The sequence below is a fragment of the Balearica regulorum genome, chromosome Z (assembly GCF_011004875.1).
Source record: "Balearica regulorum gibbericeps isolate bBalReg1 chromosome Z, bBalReg1.pri, whole genome shotgun sequence".
Classification (NCBI taxonomy): domain Eukaryota; kingdom Metazoa; phylum Chordata; class Aves; order Gruiformes; family Gruidae; genus Balearica; species Balearica regulorum.
The window spans coordinates 58,397,528-58,410,290 of NC_046220.1; the positions used below are offsets into that span (position 1 = coordinate 58,397,528).

The window sequence follows — 12,763 nt, forward strand, 5'->3', positions numbered from 1 at the left end:
CATTCGAGAGCACCCTTTATGTCCTCCCTGCAGTCTGTAATAATAAAGTGATGGCTCTACCTCAGACGTCCTCCTGTCCTTGTCTTCTAACTAGTCCTCCACCATTGATTTAGGTTTCCCTTTACAAGGACCACTCTTCAGTTGGTGCTGAGTGAAGCATGACCATGTCAGATGAGCCTCATGCAAAAACCAGAGTGCCAAGAACTCCAGATTAATTCCAATATGAAGTACAGCAGCTTCTCCAGTACATATTTATTTGCTTAAATTAATACAATACATCATACATGCTTTTATTATTGAGATAGAAAGCCAAAAACTAAATATTCACAGATAGTTGGTCCATTTTTTGCGTTGGGGCTTTAAATAGGAACACAATGTTCTATGTGAAATAAATATACACCACATTATTTGCAAAATCTGTTAGGAGTACAAAATGTTAGCTCTATTACATCTTGTTCAGCCAAGCAGACATGACTTATTTTCAAAACTGTTAATAATTATTAAAAACTTCTTGGAATAATAAATATAGTACTTATATTACTTCTTAACTCTACACTCATAACAGCAGAGTCCAGCAGCACCATATGAAGAGAGAAATTGGAGAACAGCTAGAAGACCTGAGTTGTAGACAACACAGAGTTGTAAAAAGGTGGCTGCAGTAGAATTACTTGTTTTTTCCAGTAATTTGTTTTATAGGACGCAGCATAGGATAAACTTAGATTATAATATTATCATAAAGTGTTTTATCCTTATCTCAAATTTTAGTAACCCAACTTTTGGCTTTTCATCCACCTACTCTCTTCTGTACAGTGTCTTGCAGAATTCTCCAGAATTGGAAAGCATCTCAGTTGTATGAGTCTGTGGCCCCTCCTATTTGCTCTGATGCTCTCCAAGAGGTGACGTTAGGCTTCATATAATAATGCATGGAAATGGTATGGATGTGATTTACTATAGAGGTGGTGGAGACTGGGCTTTAATTTCATGTGTCAACCTAAAAACCTAAATAGCAGAGAAGAGTCAGATAAACACATTTTTTTTCCCCACAACATAGCAGGAAGAAGGTTGACAGACTCAGACTAGGAAGGAGGAAAAAAAGAGAATGTGTCCTCCAAGGTCCGGGACACAAGCAATGTCTCTACAGGACTTCTGAGCCTCTATTCAAAGCAAAACAAGGAAGCTAATCCCCTGAAAATTAGAAATGGGAAATAACTTTATTATGAGAGCAAATTTCTATAAAGCATTTTCAAAGCTATTAAAAAGCAAAGGCTGTTACTGTCTGTTCCCAAAACGGTGCCAATATAAATAGCATGAAACTGACTTATGTTTGAAAAGCAAGGTGCTTCACAATGAAGGCTGTTATTTCACTTTTAATTTGTCCCGTGGGACCTCTTTGTAACAAGTGTCTTAGACCCAGCTGCATTATGTTCTGCAGTAGGGAGGACTATCATCTCCTAACCTCTTAGCTTGGGTCACTTGGCATTGTCTTCTTATCTCAGTAATAGTTTTGTTTGCGATTCCTCTGACTGCTGACTTACGGTTTTAGATGAGTTCTTTACTATTCTAACGTGAATTAGGCTTGGGTGTTTCTGAATTAGCTTAGTGTGACTACATGGCTGGGCACAGTCTCAAGGCCTCATTGTAATGGAATATTCTCCGCTTTCTAGGAAGAATGCAAGAAAAGGGATTCACATTACAAATTATTCCCAAATAGCATTGCCATTGTGGGGATATCTAGTCCTTTTTTCCTGGCCGCATGTGGTTGGCAGTTGCTTTTGCTCCAATGAGAAGTGGGACTGTAGAAGTGGACAAATTGGCTGCACCGATGGTGTGGTTGAAAGTGTTTGGGTTAACCATTCAGACAATCCAGAACTGTTTGCAGTGACTTCCTTTCCTAAGGACATCTCTGGCACTTTCCCTTACAAGGTCTGTAAGGGAACTCTGGACTGCATACTCCCAGTAGACATCATTTTTGTGGTTACAGTGTTATCTACTGGGAGCTGAGCTCTGCTAAAAATGTCTTCTTTGCTCCATTTGCCTGGGGTATATAATAATTTGTCTCTTTCTTGATAAGGATTGTCTAGCTGTCCCATAACACTCTCCAATGCATAGATAGGGCTTTGCAATGGAAGGGCTGCGTGCCTCTTGCCTTTATCCACCACAGAAGTAAAGGAACTTGCTAAGTTCAACTCATCTGCATGATGATTCTAGAAACTGCAGCCGGGTTACTGATTCCTTGCTTATTCCTCTTATCATAGGAACTAATATGGCTGCAAAGGTGGAGTGTGCTGACCTTGAATCACACATAGCTGGAAACTGCACCACCTTGAGAGAGGCATTTCTAAGAGTCAGTGGCTCCCAGCTCTTGGCTATATGTGTTCCCACATAGGAGCTTTTGTGTGGCAGAGACAAGGTATTGCCAAGAAGGTAACCAAAGGACTTGTTCCCATTTCTAAAAGACTATTTCCTAGGCCATGGTGAATTTCTACCTGATCAATTCCCCTCTAGTTTAATAAAGAACGCAGTTACACACATGACTGAAAATTTTCTGATTATTCTGCTTGACCACAAATGTCTTTCTTGAAAGAAAGATGGCTGCTTTTTCAAGAGGAGTTATCTTACACTGGAAACAAGGAAGTTGAATGCATATGATAAAACAGTTCATCACTGAAAAAACATGGCTATGTACGAAATACACCTCATTTTGAAAGACATCATTAATTCTAGTCCTAAAGTGACCTACATTCCACTTCAATTTGGTATACCCTTTTTATTTTAAAAAGTATGTACATCAGCTGTAGAATTAATTACATTTAGAAGACTCACCGATCTGTTACAGCTTCTTTTATGAACACCTTTTTCTGCTCTTCATTCAGAAGCTTTATTATGCAATATTTGAGCCCTGAAAAATGAAACCACCTTCTGCTACCTCAGACAACAGAAACCCAGTTTTATATGATGAATAAGGGCTGCTGCCCTGTGAACACTGATTAACTGGTAGGTGTGAGAATCGTTAATTCTGTAAGGTGAGTGGTTTCTTATAATGCAGATAGCTGCAGCTACATGACTCTAGCCTTAGCAAGCCATAAGTATATGCCTGTATTTAATTATAACTTGCTATATATTGAGCATGATAGCAAGGTATTTCAAATCAAGAACATGGCAGGTAAGCGAAGAAGGCAGTAATATTCGGAAAAGATGTACCATATACATGGATTTTAACCTTTTGAGCTGGGATGTCAGAATGACATAGGACTGATTCACTGACTGACTTACAAAATCTTTATTTCCTTATAAGCAATAGCGGGTGTGGGGCTGTTTGTAATCTATCTTGAAGATGCAGGAATCAAGGTGTTGGTCAAACTATTTATGCAATTAATGGAATGTGCTTAATGGAGTGTGCTTTTAACATCTTTGCTATGAACATATAATTCTATGGGAATCAGAGGGCAAAAAGCTGGGAATGACTCAGCAAAACCAGCATGAGTGGAATTCTTCCGAAAGGTGTGGAACTTACTGGTCAAGCCGTGTTGCTAAGGGAAAATTTCTGACTCCGATAAGAGGAAATCCAAAACCATTTTTACTCTATGAGGTACTGCATGCCCTGTAAGGGCTCTTTTTTTGGCATACGTTCTAATAAAAATAATAAAATCTGATCAGACCTGTGTATTTCAAAATCATCCTTGCTAGCCAAGATAAACTGAAGAGATAAATGGCAAAATTGCATCACTTTCTCAATGAAATTACTCATATTGCTTTATGTGTAATTACAGCGAGACTTGCAAATGCTACACTCAGCTGCTGTTCATTAGATGTATTGGTCTGAGCAGACTGTAGAACGAAATGTCAACACAGTCCATGCTATTTCACTTGAAGAATTGCTGAAAACTCCGATACTGACTGAAACACAGCAAAACACGAACATTCCTTATGCCACAGGAAAAGCTTCTGTGACCATAATAAATTCCATTCCTTCCAAAGCCTTACAGAGCTGCCCTTCACTATCTCTCAAGACACTAGTATTTCTTCTTAATTTGTTTTCCTTTTCTCATTGTAAATGGTTGAACTAACAGTCATTTCAGTAAATGAAGTATTTGGACTGTGTCAGTTCTGAGAGTGACAGCACTTTCATGCACACCATGTTTAATAGTACTCTTGCTTATACTGTGAAATACTTAGTATTTTCATATTTTCTGAGACATACGGTTATAAGTGTTCATATATACTCAGATTACAAATCAAATGTTAAAGTATGATCCTTTTTGATAACTAGAAAATTGTGTATAAGTCTCTACCACCCCAGATAAAGGAAAATAAACTTCTGTACCCACCCCATTGTCTGCTTATACATCAAATGGATAAGTATAAAAATGTTATTATTCAACATCTATTGCATTTTTTTGTGACCTTGGACTGCTTTACTCTTTTAATGTATGTGTTTTACCTTAAATTATTTTTATTAATTTGGCTTGTTTATTTCTAAAGACTACTACAAACTTCCAGGCTTTGGTAAATTACAGCTCATGTTAAAAGCTATCTGGTTCCCATTTCCAGCTGTTTAAAAGGTCCATTTTAAATGCCTATAAGCATTGCTTGTTTTTCCATTTTTCTTTCCAGCAATTCTTTCAAACTCTTGTTCCTATGCTTGAAATACAAGTAATCAGAGAGAGAATGACCAAGTCTGGCCTTTTCAAAAGATCTAAAGCTGAGGTGTTCTTTGTTGTTTGCAAGGTCTCTCTCTCCTTGGCTCTCCTGCTTGTCTGAATTTCCTATTCTCTTCTCCAGTCCTCCCTCACTTAGCACTTCTTCCTTCTCATTGCAGTAGGACTCTCTGAAGTCCTTCATCATGCACTCAGGTTTGCCAGACAGATCTTGAGCCACGTACAGCTTGTTGTTGTCATGGTGGTACATGGCAGGGCTGTACCGCTCTGCCTCATAGCAGTTGTCTTCCTCTTCTTCCTGGCATGAGCTTCCCTTGGCACTCTCGCCATCCGAATGAAATGAGATTCCCTTCCCTTGGCTTTTCTGGGAAAGATCAAAGGGCTCTTCCTGTTCCAAGCCTCTCATGGCATTTGTCTGGGACAGAGCAATTCTTCCTCTTCCAAAACCTTATAAGTAGTTTGAGGGGGGGAAAAAAGGAACAATTTATGTATAAGAAATTTTACTCTATGTGATACATGGTTAAAAAACAAAACATGAGGTGGCCTTCCATTTCATACTTTACCTTTGTCTTCCACCCAGCTATCTTCAAGTACTTTACTGATTACATCTCATGGTATCTCCTTTGAGATGCTGTTAAAAAAAGTACTATTGTATACACTTCACAGCCCGGTCAGGACACACAAAACATTGTGCAGTACATGCCACACACTTGATGAAGGAGCTAGGAATAAGAGTGAAGTGGCCTGGCCTCTTGTAAACTATTTTTGCCAGCGAACCTACCCATTTCCTCCTTCCTATTTTTTTAAAAATGAAAACTTTGATCTAAAGCATCACAGGCCATAATCAAAGTCCGAAGTTTTGTAAGTTTTTTTCCAGAGGAGTGAAAGAGATTAAAAACATGTTAATGTGTTTGTTCTGTAGACACTCTGGTTCAAAGTTACCACTTTATAAATGAAAAGGCAATCAAGTCTCAGCAGTCTATGGCCTACACTCCCCTTAATTTCCCCTCTTTCACCCACTGAGAAGCCACTCATGCCACTGAAAAGCTCTATGCACTAAATAGTGCTTCAGCTTGAGGAGATCACTATAAACAAACGATTTTGAGCTGAGCAGTATAAGTCTGAGTGTAGTTCTTGGTCTGGTTTGTCTTAACTTTTGTCAGAGTGTCTCCTCTCTTGCTGGAAATCCAGATGTTACCCAGGAGGCATTTGTGGACTGAAATACACTCTGGGTATTGGGATGCACTGCAGAAGGTTCAGACACTGCAGGCATAGTCCATCTTAATTCAAATAATAGTGACAGTACTGGTGTGAGGATTTCACCTAATAGCAAGTATCTACAAAACCCACTGTTTTACTTGCTTTGATTTGGGTTTTTTCCCTCAGTAACTGAATCCAGATTCTGCAGGATCTATGCAGCCTCCCTAGATACAGCTGCTACTTTGCAACAGGTTGTATTTGTTAAAATGGTTCATGAGCCGGTGGCAGCCCTTACAAATTGCCTTGTGTTTGATAAGACTCAAGGGCTGAAGAATCTCTGCACACTAAAAAGCTCTTAGGCTGTTTTCAGTTACAAGTAATTGTATAACTAGCATGGTGCTGTAGGAGATTTGCGGGGGGGGGGGGGGGGGGGGAAGCCATTTATTTCATTACCTGTTAGGATCTTCGCAAATTTTATGCCAAATGCCATTAGAGTATCTGCTTTACATATGTGCTAGGCTGTCCTAAAGCTTGAATTTGAGGAACACCAAGAAATCTTGCCCATGAAAGAATTACTTTCAAACTCTCAAAACAATGCTCCCGAATTCCACCACTTCTTTAGATAGCATTGGCATGTGTGCACACATGAGGCTGACTTTAGGAAGTGTATGTGGTAGGTGGGAGATTGGTAATGCTTTGCAGGATAATCTAGGTAGTCAAAAATCAATATACTTTGAGATGGGGAAGGAGTGTCTCCTCCTGTTCACATGCTGCTTTGTAAACTGTGTCCTGAGCCTATGGCCTTTGACATAGCTGACTTTAGGCAATATGGTATGGAAAAAACAAGGATCCTGAATGTAGAGCTATTCTGGCTCCCATTCCAGACTGGAATCAAATAAACAATGGCAAGACTCATGAAATCTTCTACATTTTTTGCTTCTGTCAGCTTTGAATGAATTTATGATTTATGATGTACTTCAAACATGAGAGAAAAACTATAAACTCCTAACCAGATGTGTCTGGGGAAAAATGTCTGCTTGTCCATGGCTGCTAGGCTGTGGTCTGTCAGCCTCTGGGAATCAAGACCCTTGAAACTGTAACATTTATTCAAAAATAATGGAACTGCATCTTCAGTCTGGAAGATCATGTCATCCAGTCTTTCCCCTGGCCAACTACATGTGCCACCGCCTCACTAAGGCTGAATCTCCCCCAGCTTGTTCCCATTTGTGTCTTGGGGTACCCACGTGCTGGGAGAAGCTCTGTGGTGCTGTGGATATCACACCTTCTCACAGTGGTGGATGAGGAGTCCTGGGCTTGAGTACAGGAACATTTGGCATGTCTTGATAAGTCCTCTGCTCTCACACTACTGACCATATTCTCCCTAACACCTGACAACAGCAACTTAGTGCACTTATTTCCTTTGTGCTCATAAATACTGTCTCATTTTGTCTCCATCTACAGCTCCATCTCAGTATGTACCTCTGTGTCATCAGATATCTAGTCTGAAAGGTCTCTGAGACAAGGGTCACTGCCTTGGGGATCTCTGATCTGTAGCACTGGAGTAATACAGATAGTTAATAACAGCCCCCCGGGCTTATGGGATTCAATCTCTTCGAATAGCATTGGGTCTATGGTACCAGATTGTGGATCTGTGGTATAAAGCCCATTTGGGTTTACTGATATGCATCTTCAAATCTCTCAGAGAATAACCTTGCTGAAAAATATTACCTTGAGAATGAAATCCTCTTTCCATGACCCCATGTTTGACTTTCATGTGCCTGGTTAGGTTCCCCTTCAAGGTGAATTTGCTGGGACAGTAGAGACACTTGAAAGGCTTACTGTCCGAGTGCAAATGCATGTGTCCCATTAAATTGTGCATTCTGTTAAATTCCTTTCCACATAGCTGCAAAAACAGTAAAAATGAAAATGATTAGTTCAAAGGGGTACTTCCAAGGAAAACATTTTAAAAGGAAATAGGCCTACTCTTCTCAACTTAAGCCCTGGCAACTTCTGGTTGCGATTTTTTTTCAAAGATATAGGCAAAATTCCTATAGACAAGAACATGTGGTTGAGTCTGATCTATCTAGCGCCTTCTGCGCTGCTGCTATTTTTTTAAATTTGTTGACTAGGACACACAGTCAAGGGTTCCCCAAAAGCAGGGAATGTTGTAAGGAGGGGAGAGGCTTAAGTGCGTAACCTGGAAGGCGCTTAACTTGAATCAAACTCAAAGTATAATTTTCTACCCTGGTGAACCATTTTGTTGTACTTTATAAATCTAGCCTTTAATCAAGAACACCAGGCAGAGATGGAGATACAAAATAAAACCAATGAAGGGTTTCTGTGAAACAGTCAAGCAGAATATTACTTCTCCTTAAGTGGAAACTAAATGGCTGCACATTTTGCTTAAAGCTAGAAAAAGCAATTCTTTTTTTCTTTGTTTCTTGCTCCCCCATTTTTCTCTGATCCTCTTATCTTCTGTTTACCAACTTCTGTGTTTCAGTGTCTCTGGTGAGTAAGCTGGAATTCAAACAGTCATGGGGCTGAAGAATGACTCAGCTTTCCCTGAAGCATGTTCCTGCCAGCTCAAGCCATTGATCGTGCAAGTTTCCCTTTGATGAAACAATAAAGGGGTTTTTTTCATTGTTTTTGTTTATCTAGTCTGGTCCCTTATAAATCAAATGTATTCTCAAGACATGAGAGTTTGACATCACTATTACAAGGTTCTAGTCTTACTTGTCTTCTGGTCTTTCCTTATCAGGATTTATAATTTTATTCACATTCAACTGGCTATTTACATGCTCTGCAAACTTCTGTGGTTGCTTTTTACTTCAGGTCCTTTTTTCAGAGTGGTTTTAGACAAATACTTTTATCATCAGATTTTTTTTTTTTTTTAATGATCTTTATTACTCTATGAGACAGAATCACCATTAATGAATAACTGAAACTTCCATCAAGCAGTGTGTTCATCTGGGAGAAAATTACTAAAAAACAGTTACTGAGATTCCACCAAATTTTTTGTCTAATCTGACTTCTGATTTAATTTATTTTGGCAGTACAGAAGGTCTACTACCGTAATTTTTAATTCAAATTCAGAATATCTGGAGGAAATGTAGATAGTGAAATGATCTTCATTGAAATAGTACTGTATCCTTCACATTTAAAACCATCTCTTGAGGCAAAATGGAAGGAAGCAGTTTGTTAATATAAAAATTTGCAGGGGTATTGTTTTTAAATAAAAACTAGAGCTGAGTCAGTGCTGCAGAAAGAAAGTCTGGAAATATCCACTTGCCTTTAAAAAAATATTTGCTTTAGCTGCGTAAATTCTCTTCTGTGATTAGCTCACTGTGATTTTGCTAAAATGAACATTCTAGCAAATAAATTTATCAGGAAAGTGTTAACAAAGACAGTGGAGAGGGGAAAAAATAGCCACTGAAAATGAGTTATTAATTTGTAAAAGTAGGATAACTGATTCCAAAGGTCATCCATCAACTTAGAAAAGAGTACTGCCTCTTCTTTGCATTCAGAGAAAGCTAATATGCCAGATGACTTACATTCAGGGAAATGAATGCATCAAATAACACTCTGAAAGTTTTGGGAGGAAGCAAAGAGGAGAAGAAGCACTGATAAGCACAGAAAAATCACAAGGAAGAACAGCAGCTGATTATATCTTGACAGCTGCTGGAACGACCTATGACATGTCAATATTTCTCTGACTACAAGAATGCCAATAATAATACCTCTCTAATACCTCTTAACAAAAGGCTTCTGGCTATCTGCTTATATTGTGGCTGACCTGTGTTCTCTCCAGCTTTTGCTTTCTGGTAGCTAGGTCTTTAGTTCCCTATCTAAACTGGTAATCAAGGAAAATCAGGTTGAATAGGTGAGTGGCCAGAGTACTTCATGCAAATCTGTATCTTTTTAAGGTACTGAGTATTAGAATGGATATAGTAGGAGCATTTATTTCATTTCTGTCAATGCAATATCTATTTCTCTTTCTTCACAACAAAAAGACAGGGGACTTTGTAATGGATAATTCCTTACAGCATGAAAGTTTTGTGTCTCTGAATAAAGGGAGTGGGTTTTCCATTTCCAAAAGTCATGCACAGTCTTAGGGATATGTAATGTGTTCTTGTCCTGAAATCTCCTCTGGGAACCTGAGGAAATGGTACTAGAGCGGAGAGGTGTGGCAGGAAAATGAAAGAAATGCAGATATGAAAATTGTTTTTCAGAACGATGGCTCTGTGTGGCATGGTCTCTGGGTAACCTATCCTTTTCAAAAGGCACAAAATGGCTTTTGGATGAATGTCCGTGATCCAGAGAGTTTGGGGTTCATGTACTGGAAGGTAGCAACTCAGAGCTAGCTGGGGTTCATAGTTAGTACCTAAAGCACAGGCTGAGTCTGTAGACCAGACCAGGAAGGTGTACAAGATTTTCTTTCTCTGTGACAGAGCAGGGGTGTGAGCACTGATGAGCAGAGTGTGAAGGACGACCCTGAGCCAGTTGCATGGGAGGCAGCTCCAGCAGAACTCGCCACAGAGGACCTTAGCACTCAGGGAGATGCAAATCTCATGCAAGAGATCTCGGGATGGAAGAAACGAGATGGTTTACTTGTGGACCTTTTGTTAGGTTGCCTACTTTAGACAAAAGAAAATTCAAGCCCTGAAGAGAAAGACCTCAGCTGCAATTCTGCTGAACACATTTTGTCTCACTGGCTGGTGAAATGGACTGCAGTACAGTTTGCTAAAAAAGCTGAATTAGTTCAACACTAGATTTTGCCTTCCTAAGCCATCACGTGAAGTATCATCCTTCTAGATTTGTCAGTCTGTTTTGTTTCTTCCCAAAGTACTTATCTCTCATTTATTCTTTGGTTTTGAGTCCTGATCTAAACCCATGATTTTAGATGGGAAAAAAGTGGAGTTCAAAACATCTGCTGCAAAGTGTATTTGGCTGGGCTGGAGAAAACTTCATTGCATTCTTTATTGGAGGTCTGAAACATAGCTTACTTCAGCACTAAAAGCAACTGTAAATGTCATGGAAGCTTCCTCTACAAATCAGAATTAGCACTATTGTACCAGTTGGTGCAACGCCTTCAGAACTCTTCAGTGGTGTTTTGTGTTGGGGTTTTGTTGTGTTTGTTTTGTTTTTTTTTTAAACAGAAATAAACAAGGCAGCACAGGCTCTGGCCTTTAAACGCTACAGAGAAGTTCACTCTTCAGAGAAAAATCAAACACAGATCCAGGCTGCAGATGGATGAGGAAACAGAAGGGACAACTATTTGCTACTCCCTCACTTCAGATAGTCTGTGCTTAGCTGTGATTAGACACATAGGAAAGCCTCGTGTTTTCTTTTGCTGTGAGAAAAAGGTAAAGAAAACCATTGCATGTGGTGAAGTAGAAAGGCTACTGCTGTGCTCTCTTTCCCTTGCATTCTTCTTTTTTTTTTTTTTTTCCTTCATAAGAAGGGTGTTCCTTTCCTCAAAGAGAGAGGGAGAGGGAGAAAGACTGTAAACTGTCCAAAAGGACCGTGAGAAAACAGGAAGCTTTGAAAAGTACAAGAGAAAGCAAGATGAAATCTATTTGCAGGCGGTTCCCCGGGGACATGTGAGCCATTGTTAAGCAGGCTGTTCATACAGCTATATCCTTCCTTCTGCTGAGGAGGAGCTTGGTGCCAAAAGGCTGCTATCTGGTCATTGCCTTAACCCTCTGAATACCAGCCAGAAAAACTTGCTTGAGTCTTTCAAGGGCTCTGCCAGGGAGGCAAGGGATGCTCCTAACGCCATAGAGCAATGCCTGATTCTCCCTTTGCTCATTGTTACAATCTCCGCTCTGTTCAGGGGCAGTGATACTGATTCATGCCCCTTCAGTCATACGAGAAACTGGTTCACTGTGCTTACTTGTTTCTTTCCTCCTAGGAACATTGGGTGGGGACAAAGAAGTAAAAAAATAATAAAAACAGGTGTTCCTGTAGAGCTTTTGTTACTGGCTGGAAAACATACTGGTGGTACTCCAGTTCCCGGTTCAAACTATTGCCATCTCCAAGTTTTAATAGTCTGTCATCATCAAATCCTAACCTGAGCACAAACTTCCAGCTAATCTGCACATACTTAAAAAGTTGTGTTGGTCCAGATACTGCATCCAGAACAGCTGATCAAATAATTGAGGTTTTTTTCTGAAATTCAAGGAGTCAGAGGAGGACTTTGACCAAACGGGAACAAAAAGACAAGTTTGCATGTGTTCTCAAAGAATGAAAGTCTCTAGCAGACTTGACATCAAACTACCCAAGCATTTCAGTAACAGAAATTATTTTATCAATATAAAATGACTTAAGTCCTGGTATATAAAATAACATTTTAACAGAACATAAAATGAAAAAAATCGTTAAAGTTGAAAGACTTTGCTGTTATTTTTTCAAAGTGAAGTGCTTCAAAGTTATCAAAGCAAAATGAGGAAGTAAAAATACTCATTTTGACATTTTCCTTTTAAAATTATCACTAATGCCATATTTTCCTAAGACATGCTGAAGTTCTACATTTTTCAAGAGAAAATCATTCCATTTAAAATTTTTCATCCAGCTCTCGCTCTGGATGAAACATTCATTTTAAGAAAACATTTAATTCCATAAAGATACTGGATGAAAGAGTTCTAGAAATTGCTTCCAGATCAGTCTTAAGTTACTTAGGCATAAACTGGGTAATATGCTCCACTCTGTATTTATAGCCCTCATAGAGCAAATCAAAGTGGGAATAAAACCTACGATCTTTGACTTCACAAGGTATGACTACAGTAATGAACCAGATAGGCAGCAAAAGGAACAGATGTAGTGTCCGATACTGAGTAATATCATAAACATGAATCATTCATAAGGAAGATATTAGAGATGAGCACGGTCAAGAAATCCAAAGCCTG

The 12,763-nt window shown here is 39.2% G+C and overlaps 1 protein-coding gene across 8 annotated transcripts in view; it reads right to left on the bottom strand.

Moving 5' to 3' along the window:
* Window positions 1-228: 228 nt before the first annotated feature.
* The window catches only part of ZNF366 (zinc finger protein 366), a 36,764-nt gene continuing 24,229 nt past the window's right edge, over window positions 229-12,763 (bottom strand). For all 8 annotated transcript variants that reach the window (XM_075740416.1, XM_075740415.1, XM_075740419.1 and 5 more), the window contains 2 exons: window positions 7,587-7,761; window positions 229-5,105 (listed from right to left, as the gene is read on the bottom strand). In XM_075740416.1, coding sequence (XP_075596531.1) covers window positions 4,570-5,105; window positions 7,587-7,761 — 711 coding nt within the window. In that variant the 3' untranslated portion in view covers window positions 229-4,569. The remainder of the gene's footprint in view (window positions 5,106-7,586; window positions 7,762-12,763) is intronic.